A 19,228-nucleotide genomic window follows, 5' to 3' on the forward strand; every position below is an offset into this window, starting at 1 on the left:
TTCGTATACATACTGTAATGTGAATGAGATTTTGATTTTTGAAAAAAATCTTTTACTGTAACATTTAGACATTAAAAATATTTCGCGGTGATGACTCCTTGGTGTACATATTAGGTACGTTTTCTAATGCATTTCGTGTATAAAATTGTTGCAAAATGGTCTTGACAGTTCTTCATAAATTCCTCTATGAATGAAACAGTAATCTCAGCTTCGCAATTCTGGGCATAACACGTTTACATCTTCCATTATAAGCGCTGCCTTATGTTTTTCTTATTATGTGTTTGTTAAAAAAACTAAAAAAAAATTTAATGCATAATATATTCAAGTGCAAAATAAACAATAAAGATGTAGTCCGAATATTGAGAATATTTGGAAAATGGTTTTGCATTTTTTATAAGACTGCAACATTTCTAAGAAACCAGTACAGAGATGTCAAACACATGCAAGCACTCATGACCTCGCTATTGCCGAAGTGAAACACGGAATGGAAAATTTTCAACGCGAAAATAGTGCACATGCAATAACAGGACAATTAAATAATCCCTATACAACTGTGTGGAAAGTTCTGTAAAAATGATAAGTATTATCCAACAAATATAGTTCTCATATAAAAGAATTTCTGGTTTAGTAATAAGTGGAAAACATCTGCCATGACATTTCTAGCTTGCATGATGCTTAATGATATGAGATGCTAGCTAATTCTTTGGAGCAATAAGACTCATTTTTATAATAATATGAATACTCACACTGTCGTATTTGTTGTAATAATTCATACTTTTACCAACAAATTGCATTGACATAAATGACAATATGATATGGTTTTCATCGTTTATCATTTATCTTTATTATTTTTATGAAAAGTATTCTTAATCTGGACCAAGAAAATGTCTTGTATATGCCAGTAATAATGTGCTTCAAAACTTTACTAATCCTGCCCTACAGCAGAGGATTTGTCTGAAGACCATAATCTATATGCAAGATAAAAGAAACCTCACGTATAGGCAAAAATGTGCAACCCTTACTACAAAAACCTTTTTCACAAGAGAAATTGATTACCTAATGATTTTCAACATTATGGCTACCTCGATTATCATATCTGAATTAGTGTGACTATTTGTTATGTGGCTCTCTAAAGAGCCTTCTTTAATTACGCTTTGTTCTCAACCTCTTTCAACAACAGAATTTCATGTGAGTGGTGTTTAGCCATCGAGTATGTTGTATAATACATTGTTTATGGTCTGCATAGGGAGAGCATATACAGCCATATCTTCCATTTAATCATCAATTCAACATTTCATAGCTGTAATTAAAATAACATTACTCTAGTCTTTTTCTTAAATTAAATCCCAAAATTTATTAGAAAATATACCACGCATTTGTATTAAAGGGACAATGCCAAAACTTGCCCTATTGGCTGAAATTTCTTTGTAAACGAAACTACATAATCATGACAGTATGAATACGAAAGTTTGTTGAGATTTGCTCAATAGTTCTTTCTACAAAACCTAGTCTACTCTCTGTGAAGCCCTATATTGTTATCATACTGTATTGTTATATCTGCAGTAATAAAAATATAACATTAAAGCGAAAGACGTATCTTACCTTGCTAGATTAATTCTTGCCTTTTGCCCACCGCTCATTATCACTCCTCTTTCTCCTACAATAGTCAGATCGCCTTTAGGAAATAAACTTATATCCTAAAATTAGTAATAGAAATACAAAAATAAAACAGTTTCAACCTGTTCCAGCAAATTTTTCTTATTTTTTATTTTTCTAATATTTTCGGGTATTTATACAGCCACCATCAAGAACGAATACATAATAAAATAAGTTATAAAATTTAAATTCAACAGTGTTATAAATATGGATCAATGACATACAATTGATATAACATAAATAAGTAATAACAATAAAGTATACGAAAATATGTAATACTGTACATACTAATAACCGATAAAATATAAACAAATAAACAACAATAATAAATTAGATGCGTTGATTATTAACAGTATTTTTGTATTTTCTACAGTTTTTCCAGAGTGTTGGTTCCTGTAGATTTTAATGCCTTTTGCATCTGTGAAATGTGGTAAATTATCCAAAAATGTTGCCGTAATAGCCAGCGTTGTGGTGTTTTTTTTGCCTTTACGTGCATCGTACTGATATTCCTTGAGCCTGGTAGGCAGATTTCGGGATGTGTATTTTATATATTTGCAGACCCTGTTTTCTAGACCTATAGTAAAGTGCATTTTGTATACTCCTAGGATCGAGGTAGGATCTATTTGGTCCATGTCATTACGCAATAAATCGTAGCCTGCACTATTGCTCTTATAAGTTAATTGTTTGTTGCCCTGTCTAATAGCTTTTCTGAAGGTGCTATCAAGCAACTTGTTTTATGTTACCGGTGCGGTCATGGATGGAGTTTATTACTTTTTATGGAGCGTGTTTTATATGCTTGTATCTATTGACTAAGGTGTTGAAGGTATTTTGGCTTTATCCGTGAGTGGCTGCTATGTTTCTGATCCTGTTCAACTGTTTTATGGTGTCCCTTAAGTCTGTAAGCCCTTATGATAAGGGCTTTAAGAGCCCCATTTGTATCTGGAAGGATTGTTTGGGAAGCAAGGAATGTAAAATGGGTGTGATGTTAGTTTAAAATATACCTTTGTGCTTATCTCTCCATTTAGTAGGATGATGTTCAGATCCAAGAAGTGTGCTTCTTTATTACTGAGTTGGTCTAGGACTATTTTGAATTCATAGGGATTACTATTAATCACGTTTAAAAGTATGAACTGGACTTAATTGCATATTTAACAACGTATAAACAAAAATCCCATTTCTTTCTCTCTAAAACGTACAGTACCTACGGAAGAAAACCAATCAATGCGGTTTACCACACATCAAATTATTGTATACTTTGATAATAGTTTAAATTTATACAATAATTTATTTAACTTATTATCAGAGCATAAAAGAGTGTACTTTTATGCGTGGGCATGCTGTTATAACGGGGTAAAATTGGCATATACTGTATAAAACTGGTATATCGCATGGAAGTGGGCAACCCGCATCAGTTGTGTTGAGTAATCATTGTTGTCCCGTATTGTGCGTATCCAAACACAATACAAGTCGACCCCCCTATAACACTGTTGATTTTTCTGTTTTATAGGAATTCCATGTTGTACGAGTCACTTAGATTTTACAAATAAGTGTGCCGGGCTGTGAACAGCTCATGTATTTGTAAAATCTAAGTGACTCGTACAACATGAAATTCATATAAAACGGAAGAATCAACAGTGTTATAGGGGGTCGACTTGTACAGGAACTGAGGGACAACTCAGCCACGCAATCGCCGGTATCGATGACTTGTGTTTCTAAACATGGTTTGATGCTCGCAGCTATGTATAAAAATGAGACAGGTGACCACTTTTAATATCTATGACTACGATACTAACAGTTGGCTTCTGTTTTTATTACTGTATTATTATGTTTCCTCTTACTATCGCTTTCTATAATTATTAGTACAAATTGCACATTATATTCTTTTCTGAATCATCTAGTAATGTTCGGCAATAGCACTTTATGAAGTTCTATAAAAGTACGAATTAAAAATCATATAATAAATTATATGAATGGCATCAATTAACTTTTTACAAATTTGTTTATTATAATGTGAAATAAGCTTATTTACATAAAATAATCGTGACATTCCTTACCGATAAATTTTATAAGATTTATCTTCTATTGAGAAATTTAAGTGTGTGGCAAGCTTTGCTTTGCACACGGGGATTTTGGGGGTTTAAATTTTTAAAATATTTTACAATTGATAAATTATTTGAATTAAATTATATCTGAATTTTTCATTATTTTTGGATAGTAATGTAATCGATTACGCGTAACATTCGGTGAAGAGAAAATAAAAAAAATAAATCAAGATGGCGCATAGGCGTGAGAAGCAGAACACACTGAAGAGAAGCGATCCCAATTAGTATTTGATTTAATTTTGTTTTTTGGGGACATTCGGTCGAAATCCATGACCAAAAGTGGTTCCTTTTCTTTGCTTCGTTTAAAACTAATCTTCGGAAAGTCAAGTTTCATGAGGATTGTAATGAACGACCAGGTACCTACGGTATGTACGGTCCTGTAATAAACTTCCTGTTAGTAAAATGGCTTCAATCGACTGCGATGGTTCTANTTCCAAACTGCATAATATGAGAATACAGGCACTTTGCATCTACGAATTTATCAGATTGTATCGACCATACCTCACTACAGTGTCCTCGCGAGTTTTGATAGGTATCAATTTAAACTTTAATAAACTTTATCTCCAGATTCTACAGGTTTCTTGTCAGAATTTTTCAGTTTTATTAAACTCTTTCGAACCATATGATACATTTTGCAACTAGGCCAGACTTGTTGTTTTAATCTTAGTTGCAATCAAATAATTTTTTATCTTAAAAAGATGTAAGGAATTCAAAGTTTCTTTGGTATTTAAATAGACTGTTTTCTTACCTTTTCAAGAGTCGTTATGTGCAAGACTTTTCTATATTTCTCTTCTTGATATTCTTCACCAAACAAGATATTTTCTTTGATAGTCTCGTTGAATACCCAAGCTTCTTGAGATGCATAAGCTATCTTTCCTTTTACTGATACTTTACCAGATGTAACAGGAATCTCCCCCAAGATGGACATTAATAAAGATGTCTGACGAAAATAATAAATCGCTCGATTAGTAAAATAATATTTGAATTTAAATTATACGTTCAGAATAGTTTTAAACTGTATTACATGTTTTAATGTATGAATAATTTGTCATGTATGTGTACAGATAAAAGAAATAATTTCTTTCATCTGAGAATAATCTTAATTTTAAGACTTCAGAATAATATAAATTATATAATGAATTAAAAATATAAAACAGAATGAGCAGTCATTTATCGTGACATTGTCACAATGCCGCACTGCAATTTTTAATTGCATTCTTAATTTATTTCATTTAAAATATATGCCCTCCATCTCAAATTAGTAGTGGCTTGCCCGTAATCATTATACTTTCCATTTAACAATAGAGTCGTGTCGGTCATCTAACTCCTTTCGGGGGTAAATATTCAAATTGAAATTATGTGGCTTCCGGTTTGCATCTGATGTATTTGTCCAGTTAATCGGGGTCTCCTATTCTTATTATTTTCACTGTTCTCGAGAGTGAGGACGGATAGACAGACAGACAGACAGACATAGAGAATTTAAATTGCAGTCCCAAAAAATAGAATCTTTACTTTTCCTGATCCAACCGGACCTATAACAGTTAACATTTCTTCAGGTTGTACGTTTAAAAATATCCCATTCAATGTTGGTTCTGTTTCCTATTAAAAGAAGAAAACTTACTAAAACATAAAAAATAATTTTAAAATTAATTATATTTAAAGAAATCAGAAAAAAATAAAAAATTAATTTATAAAAATATTAATATAATGTTCTTGAAAAAAATGTCGATAAAGGATTATAGAATTTAAAATTATCATAGTTTGCATTTTTAATGTTAGTTAATTATAAGAGTCATCAAAACTTAATGTGGAATAGAAATTCGGGGCAGAGTGTTCTGAAAAATCTGTTAATCTAACAATCTTTGAGTAGTATTTTGATTATACGAAATTGCCTGAAAATAATCCACCATTTTAATGTTCTGTAATTGGAACTTATTTGAACACGTAAAGCAGTAAAGATTTTAGATGGAAATAAAATAGAATAAGCATCTCAAAAATAATTATTACACGCCACGAATTTCGCGCAATGACGTGTCAAATAATTTTTCTGAATCATTATTTTATTATAACCGTATTATGTATTTTATTACAAATTTCTAAACTACATGTGAAAAAAAAGATTGCTGTTGTATATTCGAATATAAGTGGCGGAATGGAAGTGCTGTAGTGTCGAATACGGGACAGCTTCCAAGCAGCCAGATTATACGCATTTTGCTCATGTGCTTTATAGAACACCAACCTCACGCGGTTTAGCTGATGGATGGTACACATCAAAATATCGTATAACACTTCCAATAATTCTAACCAGGACCGGTTCTGGGCTGCATGCTAGATATTTGGCCACCCTCGCACCATTATGTGATTCAAAAGTAGATTTATAACTTAATCCGAACGATAGGAATTTACTGGTATGTTTTTATGATAGTTCTGTATAGTTGACAGGAGTTTAAAAATATCTATTAAAATATTTGATATATTTATTTTGCTTTTATTCTTCTCTCCCATTTTGTATTACTTACAGATTTAAAAAAAAGTCACATTAGCTAAGAAAAGAGACGAGGGAAAAACTAGACTATGTATGGATTATAGGAAGTTAAACGAGAAGATCAAAATTAACAACGAACCTATTCCCAGAATAGATGAGCTGCTAGATAGACTTATAGGTGCGAAAATATTTTCTACTGTATATATTCTGTCAGCCTATTGGCAGGTTCCTCTCCATTCTGAAGACAAAGAACTAACTGCTTTTGTAACGAATTCTGCTCACTTCCAGTGGAATCGTTTACCATTTGGTCTAAGGACTTCACTCCAGATTTTTCAGCTAGTTTTAAAAAATATCCTAAATAAATATAGATTTCCTTTTCTCATCAATTATTTTGATGACTTGTTAATTTTTAGTCAGAACGTGGATGAACACCTAAAACATTTAACACAAGTATTTGAATTATGTTCAAGGGAAGGTCTATACATAAATCTTAAAAAATGTCAGTTTGTTACATCTGAGATTAATTATCTTGGGTTCAACATCAAACCAGAAAGTTACTCCCCCTCATTATCAAATATAGAAACTATACAAAAGTTAAAATGTCCAACTAATATCAAACAATTACAGGGCTTTTTAGGGTCCATAAACCATTACCATCGATTTATTCCAAATTATGCAAATTTAAGAGCCCCTCTAAATAAGCTTCTAAAAAAAATCAAAGTTGGGCTTGAACGACTGAATGTCAAGAATCTTTTGAGAAATTAAAACGAGCACTTATCTCCAGACCCATCTTAAACATGTATAATTATATAACCCTTTGCTTCCCACACATCTTTATACAGATGCTAGCGGAGATGGTATAGGGGGTATTTTGAAACAGGAACACCCTGTTAAAGGATTACTTCCTATTGCTTATTTCTCCAGGTCCGTGAATATGAAAAAATATACACCATTAGTGAGAGAGAATGCCTTGCAATTGTAGCATCTATTGAAAAGTTTCACTTTTATCTTCATGATATCTATTTTACCATACACACCGATCATCAAGCTTTACAGTGGCTGAAAAGTATAAAAAACCCATCTGGAAGGTTATTTAGATGGTCTTTGAAACTGAGCATGTATCGGTATGACATTAAACATCAGAAGGGAAGCCAGAATATAGAAGCTGATTATTTATCCAGAGTCCCCGTGAGCCATTTTGTTACCACTGAGGAAGTCCTTTCCAACCAGGATAACGCATTACTCACCTCACCCAAGTTCTTCCGAGATCATGGAGATGTAATCTGTATCAGAAAGAAGGGATTTATAAAGAAAGTCATACCTCCATCGCTTCAGTACAAGGTGCTATCCAGGGCACATGCACACTATGGTCACCCGGGTATAACACAGATGCTGAAACTAATCAGTCCACGTTACTATTGGCCGAATGTCATCAACGATGTTGTAGAGTTTGTTAAACATTGTGATGTTTGTCAGAAAGCAAAGACATACAACCATAAAAAGTTTGACTTGTTAGGTGACTTACTTTCATCAAAAGCTCCATTTGACATGACAGTGTCCATAGATAACTATGGACACTGTCATAGATAACTATGGACACTGTCTCTGGAATGCAAAGATACGGATCTACTAAAGGCTACCTTCATGTCGTCATCGATCATTTTTCTAGGTTTGCTTGGTGTTTTCCTTCCAAATCTACTTCTATAAACGCCTACATAGATTGTCTAGGCAAAATATTACAAACAGGCAGCCCAAAACGTCTACTAACAGATAGAGCACCTTCATTTACTTCCTCTAGATTCAGAAGATATTTAGAACGGAATGGAATCAAACAACATCTAACAAGTACTCAGCGACCACAGCACAACGGGATAGTTGAGAGACTAAACGCCACACTCGTCTCTAGACTAAGAATAAAATATTCAGAAAATCCAAAACGATCCTGGACTCAAATGTTACGTGACGTTGTGAAAGAATACAACCAAACACCCCATACTATAACAGGATTCCCTCCAATGTTTTTGATGTACGGAGAAATCCCCGATTCACCTCACAACTTGAATTATCCCTCTCTCAGCGAAGCACGTAAGATTGCCACCGAAAGAACTGAATTAGCTCACGAAAGAAACAGAGATAAATATAATAGTCAACATCAAACTCCAAACTTCAAAGTAGGAGATCAAATATTACTACAAACCTTCTTCCATCCCGACCAAGGAAAACTTGCTCCAAAGTATCATGGACCTTTCACCATATTAAAAATAGTATCTCCTTGTAACGTAGAAATAGACAGACCTGTCCAATCATTAAATAAATTAACCGATATTGTAAATGTAGATAAAATTATACCGTATTATAATCCAACCAAGTTTAGAGTTCAAGCCGATAAATTGTATAACACCCAGCCCAACCTCCCTGAGGCTCCATGATGTCGCCTTTTCAAGAGGGAGGCATTTAACATATTTAAAATTTTTGTAAATTTTGTATATATTTTCTGTATTTTACTTTGTTAATCTCGTCCCTTTTGGAATGAGGTTAACAGCACCAATAAAATAAAAGAGAGTTCGAGTGAAGACCCGAAAGTGAACGGACGTGTTATTTTATGGTCTCAAATTTTCTTTGTCTTGTTTCAACCTACACTCGACCTTACTACTACGACTGCAAAATAATACAACATATATATTGCAACGAGTATAACTATCCTTAAATAAACTCACATTAATTAAATTTATTGTATGTTTGTCTTACTTTTTTCCATGCAGCATTGACATTCTCCATCCATATTCCGTTTTCAGTTAAGTTTATGTTTTCTTCTGCAATTTTCACTGATACATTATCTTTTTCTTGAAGAAGAAGAAAGTTCTAATAAAAATGAAAAACACCAATTTTGTTAATGATATTTATGCAAGGTATGTTATTGAGTAATGCAAAAGATACTTTCACAACGAAAATCAGAAAACACTTGGACATGCAACAAATGGCTTTTATGCAGCTAAGGTGATTTTTGACAGTTCGAAAGTAGAAACGTCGTGCAAACTACAGGTAGAATTTCTATACAATTTAACGTTCGAATTGTAGAACGATCGAGTTAACTATTATACCAGTACAGCTACGTGAAGAATAGATTTAACATGAACATTACATTCCCGTAGTTTTGAAAACAGTTAAAAGTTATTAAAACCATATAATATTACCCTTGCTCCAGTATATAATAATAATAATTTATTAATAAAAATCTGATATGACGCAACAAAATAACGTTATATATAAAATTTCTTGCAGTTGCCAATCAAAATATCAATACATATGTTAATTAAACTGGAAAAGCACTAATAATTAGAATGACGTAATATTTACGCCCAATAAAGTATAATTATTCGAATTTAGCACTTGCCATACATTGTAATGAGGAAGGCTAAAATTCTCAAGAAGGAAAAAAATATTATTAAAAGGAAATCATATGAAAACTTGGAAATTATTAAAATAACAGAAAATAAAATGAATTTAAACGAAGGTATAATTATTAGTGTGATCTGGTAACTATTACTTCATAATAGGTAGAGTTAATTCCAACTCCCCTCTTCCCATTCTTTTATAATACACTGTGTTGTAGTATTGTCAATTTTGTTGATTTTCACACAGTGTAATTTATGTTTTATAATGGTTTTATGGGCTTTTAATATCAACGTTTTTGAAAAATATTTTTAACCCCTTCTCCCCATAACCCATGTTTTTAATTCAGTTTATTTAATTTGTTTTAAATCTTACCAAATTGTACTTTTATCCATACACAGGTATTAGCAATTTATATGTTAAAAAATATATTTTGTAAATAATTTATGTAATCCGTAAGTTTGATGTAATTTAATACTGTAATATCGTTTATTTTAATGAGATCTATATAAAAAAATAATAAAAAAAGACTGAAGAAGAATCATCATGTATGCCTTAATGCATATCCTCCAAATACAGCAATAAAGTCGATATGAATAAAAGTTTCTTTTATGATTTAAGTTACTAAAAAGCCAAAATTCAAGAGTAATAAATTCACAGAAATAGTAACGGAAACAATTAATTAAACTGTGACTTACCTGAAGTCTCTTCAATGAAACCAAAATTTCTGCAGCGAGATTAATTGATATAGAAAAGAAAACAATGGTGCTATATAAGATGTAAAAGGAAAAAGCCAGAGTGACAAATATAATTTGGGAATTTAATTGTCCCCCAGTTAAATAAAATGCAAGAAATGTTAGAGAAGTAAATAATTTTGATATAGGATATGACAATATTAATGATATTCCCCTTGCATATAAAAACATTCGAACTTTTTTCATTTCTTTCCTGCAAATATGAACAATTAATTAACACAAATTTCAAACACAGATTAATGTAATAATAATGTTTAGTTCAACATACGCTCTGACTTTCTCAATTAATGAAGCATATTGCAATTCCCAGGTATACATTTTAATTAATCTCATGTCAGCAATCATCTCGTTCAACAGGTTTAATCTTTTATCTCCCAATTTAACTGCTTGTAATCTATCATTAAACAATTATGTTCTGTCATAAATATATAAGATAATATTCTAGACCAGTGATTCTTAACCTTTTAGTGATGAGGGACCATTTATCAAAATTTTTGTCTTGCTATGGACCACGAGCTGTTTGGCTGTAATATAGGTTCTTATAAGATCGTTCTATATATTAAACACGTAGAAAATTATTCGGAACCAAGAGTATTATATTATTTGCGAAAGTGTTACACTAATTATATTATTTTAGTGCGATTTTTGTGACTGCATACTGTTTACCAACTGCTGAATTCTTGGTTCAGTGCTACTCAAAGGAAATGCATGTCGCCACTGGCATCCAATCGATTTCGATGTTTATTTTTAATTATCAAAAGCACTGAGAATCCTTGCTCGCATAAATATGTGGTTGAAAATAAAGTTAGACACTGTAAAGCAATTTCTCGAATTTTAGGGAAAGCAATAGCTTCTTGGCTCCAAAAATGTTTAAGATTAATTCCTGTCTCGAATGTATCCTTGCAGTTACTATCATGTTGCATTTCAATTAACTCTTCTTGTATTTCATCCGTCACCTCAGAAATGTTGTCTATGAAAGGATTGCAAATCAGTTTCCGAATACCTTTGTCCTTGCAGTCAGGAAAATAGCGATTGAATTCATTTTTGAAGCTTTGCAAAAGGAATATAATGTTCTTTTGTATTTGTTCTTTAATCTCAACACACTGTCAATCAATAATTGGGTTCAATATATCAAACGCAGAAAAATTCTCTCTTTCGACTTTGCTGATCCATAGGTCGATTTTAACGATAAACGCAACTGATTTTATCTTCAAATGCAAATTTATTACTAGTGATTTCCAGTTTCATATTTTCTGACCGCGCACCATACCCCAGCCCAGTCCGCTATCGGCTCTAACCTTGACGTACTGCGCATTGTCATCAACGTGTCGTCATTTATTTAATAATTTTGGTATAACTTCGCGGAGCACATCGGATGCTTTCAGGGACCACAGGTTAACCCGGCATGAGTGAGGTCAGGTATGTCATACCCGAGAAGATTTTAAACGCAGATTATTCAATGTTATTGTTGCCATGCAAATCCCATTGTCACAGTAGCTGGAGATAAGGGAGTGGGGGCGAGGCGCAGTGTTGAGTTTAGTGTTCCGCCGGTGTCAGCGAGAGATACACATGCGCAAAGGTGGTTGGGGTACGTCACACCCGACCTCATAGTCGGTGTTACATTTTTCAGTTGACAGTAAGTTTATGAGTTATAGTTATTTATAGTATTTTTAGATTTATTTCTAGATTTCTCAAATAATAGTCTTCGCATTAGACAAAAAAAAACACATCTTCCAAGGGAAACTCGAAAAGTGATTACTGATCAATGGGAAAACCTTCATTACTTGTTTCCAAAAAAATGGCTAATAAATAAGTCAGATGTGGTGAGTGTGCTAAGAAACAGATAGGAAAACAAAACATTGCTGTTTGAAGTGTGAGAAGCCAAAATGTATGAAGCATGCGATTTTTATGTGTGGAGATTGTGCTGATTTGTAGGTGTAATGTTGGTGCTGTGCAAATTGATCTCATAAGACCTTTTAGTTTTTTTTTTTTCTATTTTTATAATTGAAAGATACTACAGTTATGTTGATTAACCAAAGAAGTTGTAATTTTGTTAGAATTTTATACAAAAAAATGTTAAACTACCAAAACTTGTAGTTTTTCAAAGAAAATATAGACACTGTTATTTCAATTAATTAAAAAAAATGTTTTTCAATCTTCAACATAATATTTTATTTACTCATCTTGTTGGATAGATACTGTTCTTATTATCCCAAGCGAAAAAATACTTTATACACAATTATAGTATAAAAGATTCGGCATCAAAGTTTCGGGTATCTCCTACCCACCTCATAACTGGTGTAACAATTTCTCACCTCATTCACGCCGAGTTAAGAACCACGGTTCTAGACATTTAACTAATATTTAAAGGCAATCTTAAAGAAAAGGCTGAAATTATTCATTATATACAGTATTTAATTTCAATGTAAAATTTCTATTTAGTACATTAAACCATGTTAACATTTATGTAGCCACTATATTATTGTTTCCTGATCCAATGTAAAATACATGACACAGAACTTAGCACATGGTCAAACTCTAATGGGCCCCAATAGTATTTAAACTAGTGCTAGCTCCGCAGTTAAAAAATATAAATAATTTTTCTGTTTAACTGTATAGATAGGCACCACTTACAATAAGAGACAGCCGATATATTTTGGATCCCATTGGCGTTTTATAGTTTCATGGGACCCAGACAAATTTGAATTGGGAGCTTTACGTATCGTGTTAAGTACAGTACATACATTTTTATTCGAAGAAATTTTTGGTCGAAAATATTCTTTTAAAAAATTGGTTTGGGGATTTCTGTTAACGAGAGGCCCAGGAAAATTGGTCTTTTTTTGCCCATCCACTGTTGGACTCCTTAGAGTTTTCGGCCACGGCACTACTCAATCATAGATTTTGATTAATCATCCTGTATGTCATTTTATTCATCTTAAATATTTCGTTATATCATTATTAAATAATACATTATTTCATTTAATTGTTTATAAATATACTACTATTGCGTAATTTAAAATAATTACCTCAATTTTGAATATAATTTACTCAATGCAATTTGCATAGGAATGAAAAAAAATACAACCAAGAATCCTACTAATATAGTCCATCCATAATACTGCCACAACACGAGTATCGTCACAACAATTAGAAAAGGATTTGTAAATAGATATGAAAAGCAGTAAATATTCTGTAAAGAAATGAAAAGATATTATATATATATATATATATTTAACATTTTGTTTTATTTTTGGATTAAGTATTAGTACAGTAAATACAATAATACTATGTAAAAATCATCTTCTACTTACATTATTAAATTTGCAAACGTCATTTGCCAAAAGGTTTACCATTTGTCCTACATTCGATTTTTCTAGAGACGAAGGACTTAACCTAATTGCCTGCATATCAAAATTTTATATAAAAATATATACATTTTTTCATTTCTTTATAATCGTTTGTATAATCTTCAATTAGCTAAAAGTTTATTTGTCAAGTTTAATAGGTAACCCGCTAATAACAGATTAAAAAGAAAAATCTGTTGTATATGGTTACTTTCACGATACTTATATTCGTAGAAGACAATAGATTCAGATCGTAAACTATAATTGCTTCATTTGTTACATATAACAGAGTAAAAGTATGGAGATTGATCGAAAAATGACACCCATGATTTTTACACTTTTGTACTCATGGGACTTTGAAACATCGAGAAATTCGAAAAGAGTCGGTTTTTTCCTGTAAATATGGATGCTGGTGTGTGTGGGGAAGCACAATTTTGTTTACGCTGATTGAAGCTCCTGTGCTTTTTATCGAAAATTTCTATACTTTTGCAGAGAGGTTTGTCTATAGGTAGACTGTTGCTGTTCAATTTTGGTGGTTAAAGATCGAGGGGTTGAGAAAATATAAGGGTCGTGTGAATCTCTAGTAGGGTCAGACTTAATGACGATTTTACTTGTTATTAACATTTGTAGTTTTATAAAAGCAAACCCTACTCTCAAATTAAACTTTTTGCCATTTTATAATAGTTGAAAATATAACAAGTTCTTAAAATAAAATATCATAACAATGTTATGATAATATCATAACAACGGAAAATTGTTTTTTTTTTGTTTTTTTTTTACATCTTGAAGTAAGTCATGCCAAGACAAAATTATCACTCTTTGTACTCTTTGTATAAGAAACAAAACACTCAATCAAATATCATAAATTATAAATAAACAAGAAATAATAAGAAACAAAAATATATTACAAATATGTAAAAGAAAAGTAGCATGAGCTATTTTTAGTAATCATAATTTACAAACATAAAGTTATACATAGCTTAATTTGTTGTGTCAGTCTCCTAAAAATAATTCTTATAATACTGATTTTTATAAAAGGAAAAGAGCTTAATTCTTAGATTAAAAGTTAGTTTTTACTAAATCTGTAAAGGTTAATAATTAGTAAAAGTATTGTTAAGTAATAAGTACTACCCTCCATATCTATATTTAGTACTACCCTCTATATATGACAAATGACTCCTCTTAGTTTCAAAATTTTTGATTGATCCAGTCCTCAGGTATAATGTAAAATAAAAATAAATGCTGAAAAATACAAACACATATGTACATAATTTTGTACAGTTATTATTATATTTTGTTTTTCGGTTCTTGGAGCGTAAAAATGTGGAGGAATGCAAAATAAAAAAAACGAGGTACAAAATTCAACCAGTCACTATGGTCTTCTCATGTTATATTCTATAACAGCCGAAAATGTGATAGTAAAAATGATAAAATGCAATCAAATACACCATGCAAAGCATTAAAATATTAACTGATCATAAGTGTTTTACAAAATACTTTGTATCTCCTAAATTATATAACGAATTTATTTACCAGATTTTCTCAAATTTTTCTGTCATCGTGATTTTCTTGTATAAAATATTCACGATTTTGTAAGAATATTCACCATTAAATATTTTTCAAACTCATTCTATCCTGTGAAAAATGAAATTAGTAAGCTGAAGAAGATGACAGTGTTCAAAGGCTTTCTGAAATGCAGACTTAAACTGCATATTCATTCAGAAATTGTATACTACTTGCATGTAACATCAAATTAATAAGACGCAATGCTTAGAAACAAATAATTTTAATAAATGTAATATAATCAGAATACTAATATGTTTTGAATGATAGGATAATTTCATTTATAACACATTTTTAATTTATTAGTGTAATATTTCTCAGCAGATTTCAGTGCAATACATTATCACATAAAATTTATAAAAATACTGTATCTACATATTTAACACTCACCTTTCTATATATAAGAGAGCAAAAAGCTATCTTTAACTTCATCCCATACACTTCTGTCATGAAAGTATTAGTATTATATGTAAACACATAAATTGCAGTCAGGCCGAAAAATCCTGTAACAGTTAAATAGATGTTGTATTCATTCCATTCCGATCTGTTGTCAAAATAATATGTTGTTAATCCCAATAAGTACACTTGGCCTGCAACTACTACTGTTTCCTGTAAAAAATTATATATATAAATCAGTATCATTAATTACTTTAATACATGCTTTACGTATTTGAAATCAGTTGTTACAATACTTGAATTAGTGCAAGTAAAAGTATTATTAAGTATTTCCATCCAACAAATCGCAATAAAGCTTTCAAAATGCTTGAATGTCTCTTCTGTAGTTCCTTGTTCCACTCTCTGAAAAAAAAATTATAATAATAGTTAGCAATTGAAAATGCTTCAATGCTGTAAAGTGGTACAGAACTTTATAAGTGTCCTCACATTGTCATTCATATTAATGTTATCTATGAGCATCAAAGACTTATGCATAAATTAGAAAAATATAAAATTCACTAACTTGTAAATTAAGTTACTTACTTCTGAAGTAAATTCCCAAGGTACTCAGAAGTGTGATATTTTGATGTTCTGTACACATCATCTTCTTTTAGAAATTTTTTCCTTCCTTTGTTTATTATTGGTAAAACCCAACTGAAAAATAAGTTACAAGTATGTTTATTAATAATATTGTTAAGGATAATTTTCTGCAGCGGATAGTTTCGAAATTGCATTATTAGAGTGACATCAAAGAATACTGAGTAATATTCATTATGACATTTTCTGTGTTATAGGACGGTTTACTAGATAAATTAAAATAAACAAAGCATGTATTTCATACCTTTACTAACTTGTACCATTTCTCACGCATCAAACTGTGTTGTAAAATTAAAATTTGGCTTTACAATAAAGCCAAATTGCATGTTGAAAGTGAAGCGAAACGCCATGTCTTTGCAACGAATCCTCAATCATGAAACAACATAAAGGTATAAAAAGAACAAGTTCTGTTCACGGGAAGTGTGTTGAAATGATGAAAACCTCAATGGAAAAGAATGACGAGACAATCAGAGAGATCTTACAAGAAAACACATGTAAGACCATCAGGAAGGTAGGCAATGCAGATGTTGCAAAATATATATCAGGAAGTTGAATAATGTTGAATATTCTCTCCGAATGAAGAGAAACACGTAAAATTTTGCGAAGAAACAATAAATTCCGATATTTACAATATAATTTGGTAACTTTCTCTACAAATTGTATACTTTACTTTTTTTATAATCTTTATCTAATTTAATTTCTGGCCATTTAAAATTTCTCGGTATCAATTCGGACAACGTGTACTGTGGCATAAAGTTAAATTTATAATACGTATTTATTTTTCGAATGACTTGTATATTCTAGAACCTCTATCTACTATAGTACTTCCTTTTGGGCTTACTGTAAGGAGTTTCTTCCAGACAACTTTATTTACATTAGATGGCTGAAGTGAATATTGAAGTAACAAAATTTGATATGTATGTACTCTTCGTAGATTTATAAACAACCGGATAAATGTTTTCTACTGATAAATTACTAAACAAGCGTGTTTTGTGCAATCGAATTTGGCCTACTTCATCATAGATGAACATAATTAAAAATAATTTAATATTAAATTTTAATAAAATTTTAAAATTTAAAATTTAAAATTTGTTAAATATATGTAGCTAAGGGAGTTGACATTCAATAAGTTATATTGCGAATCAATTGCATCAATATACACACATAAAAACAGTTGCAAAGATAGCATTATTATGTTATAAAGTAGAATTGATTTTGAGAGGCAAGTTTTCATGTATTGGAGCACCATACTGAGTGTTCTCTTTTCACTTTTTCGGCTGTTATATATAACAGAAGAAAAGTATAGCGATTGGTCTCCAAAGATTTTTACATGTTTTGACTCAGGACACATTTAAACGGCGAGGAATGCGAAGAATTCGAGATTTTCTTTTCTCTATGTATAAAGGTTAGTGGGTTTGTAGATAGACAATTTTGTTCATCATCTTTGAAGTTTAAACATTCCTGCGTTTTTTGTCGAAAATTTCTGTATTAGGGTAAATGACGCTTTTAAATTTTAAAGGTAGGGGGTAGGGAGATAAAGTGGCCGTGTTATATCTCCAATAGTGTCTGATTTAATGACAATTTTATTTGTTATTAGCAAATAATTTTCACATTGATAAATGGAATGTTTTTATAAAACTTATCTCTACTTTCAAAATTAAGTTTTTTGTTTTAATATGTTTTTAATAATTAAAAATATTAAAAAAAATTTATAATAAAATATCATAACATATAGCGCCAGATGGAAGTACTTGGGTGTGAATAAGAGATTCTTTACTGCGTTTGTGAATTTGGAGAAAGCATATGATCAAGTGGAAAAAGATCTTCAGTGATTTTTTCCATGAGTGTGTGTAAACAGCAAGCTGCATAATGTGATAAAATGTGTAAATAAAGCAAAAAATGTACCAAGGTGTCTGTCAATGAGACTACGGTCATGCATTAGCACTATGTGATTTTTCTCAGGTTATTCAATGTATCCCTGAACGATTGTGTGATCAGTTTTTTAACTGATCACACAATCAAACCATATTGCAAACCATATTATTCTGAAACTGTTTGATGAATTGTACAAATGCTTATTGTATACTGATAATATCGTTGATTGGTCGAAAGCTAAACTGAACTGCATTATCTTATGTTGGAAGTAAACGAGTTTTACGAAAAATTGCATCGAGAATAAATGGAAAAAAACGAAAGTTTTAATGTTTGAAAGAAATGAGCAAATTAGTGAGTGCAAGATATAGGTAAACAGTGAGACATCAGAACAGTTAAGGAAGTTTAAGCACCATTGAACGAATAGCAGAATAGATAAGGTTATCGGAAGACGAGTAAATGCTTGTATAAAAGTAGATGTGTGCACAGAACGATTAGGTTGTAGGAATGTATTTTCAGATGAGGCAAGTATAGCTCTGTACGATGTGGTTCTTCCGAATCCGTTGTATGCTTGTGAGTCGTGTGTATAAGGAATAAAGCATAAGCGCGAAATGTTTACCGCTGAGATAGAATATCCACAGTATATGTATGCTGTGATCTGGAGAATTATGATCATTAAAAAGGAAGTGTTGGTGCAGTGGGGTGAAAAAGAATACAAATGAACAAATAAAGAGAATGTGGCAAGATGAGAGGTATAAGAAGTTGTATGTGGTAAGTGTGGAGGAGAGCAGAGGGTGTGGAAGACAAGGAAAAGATCGCTGACCAAGTGGATCACTTTCTAAAAGAGGAATACACTCTGTGAGTATGGAGGCGCCGAGAGAGTGTGAAAGGAATCATGAATGTGGAAGAAGCAAAAGATGTATGTAGGAAAAGACAGAAAAGGCCCAAGATTGTCATATATGGATATTATGGATGATTTAAGCAAATCCGAAGTGAAAGATTGGGTGACTGTTTCCGGTGTGCTAC

At 31.4% G+C, this 19,228-nt stretch overlaps 1 protein-coding gene across 1 annotated transcript in view; it reads right to left on the reverse strand.

Moving 5' to 3' along the window:
• The window catches only part of LOC111642352 (multidrug resistance-associated protein 4-like), a 65,847-nt gene that overhangs the window by 18,373 nt on the left and 28,246 nt on the right, over positions 1–19,228 (reverse strand). Inside the window, exons 5-15 of the mRNA XM_023388686.1 lie at positions 16,277–16,440; positions 15,991–16,096; positions 15,689–15,907; positions 13,703–13,792; positions 13,418–13,581; positions 10,660–10,785; positions 10,335–10,584; positions 8,992–9,105; positions 5,271–5,357; positions 4,507–4,698; positions 1,603–1,697 (exon numbers count right to left, since the gene is read on the reverse strand). Of these exons, the coding sequence (XP_023244454.1) occupies positions 1,603–1,697; positions 4,507–4,698; positions 5,271–5,357; positions 8,992–9,105; positions 10,335–10,584; positions 10,660–10,785; positions 13,418–13,581; positions 13,703–13,792; positions 15,689–15,907; positions 15,991–16,096; positions 16,277–16,440 (1,607 nt within the window). The remainder of the gene's footprint in view (positions 1–1,602; positions 1,698–4,506; positions 4,699–5,270; positions 5,358–8,991; positions 9,106–10,334; positions 10,585–10,659; positions 10,786–13,417; positions 13,582–13,702; positions 13,793–15,688; positions 15,908–15,990; positions 16,097–16,276; positions 16,441–19,228) is intronic.

Source organism: Centruroides sculpturatus, unplaced genomic scaffold, assembly GCF_000671375.1.
Source record: "Centruroides sculpturatus isolate CEXI.00-Female unplaced genomic scaffold, Cexi_2.0 scaffold1459, whole genome shotgun sequence".
NCBI classification, from domain to species: domain Eukaryota; kingdom Metazoa; phylum Arthropoda; class Arachnida; order Scorpiones; family Buthidae; genus Centruroides; species Centruroides sculpturatus.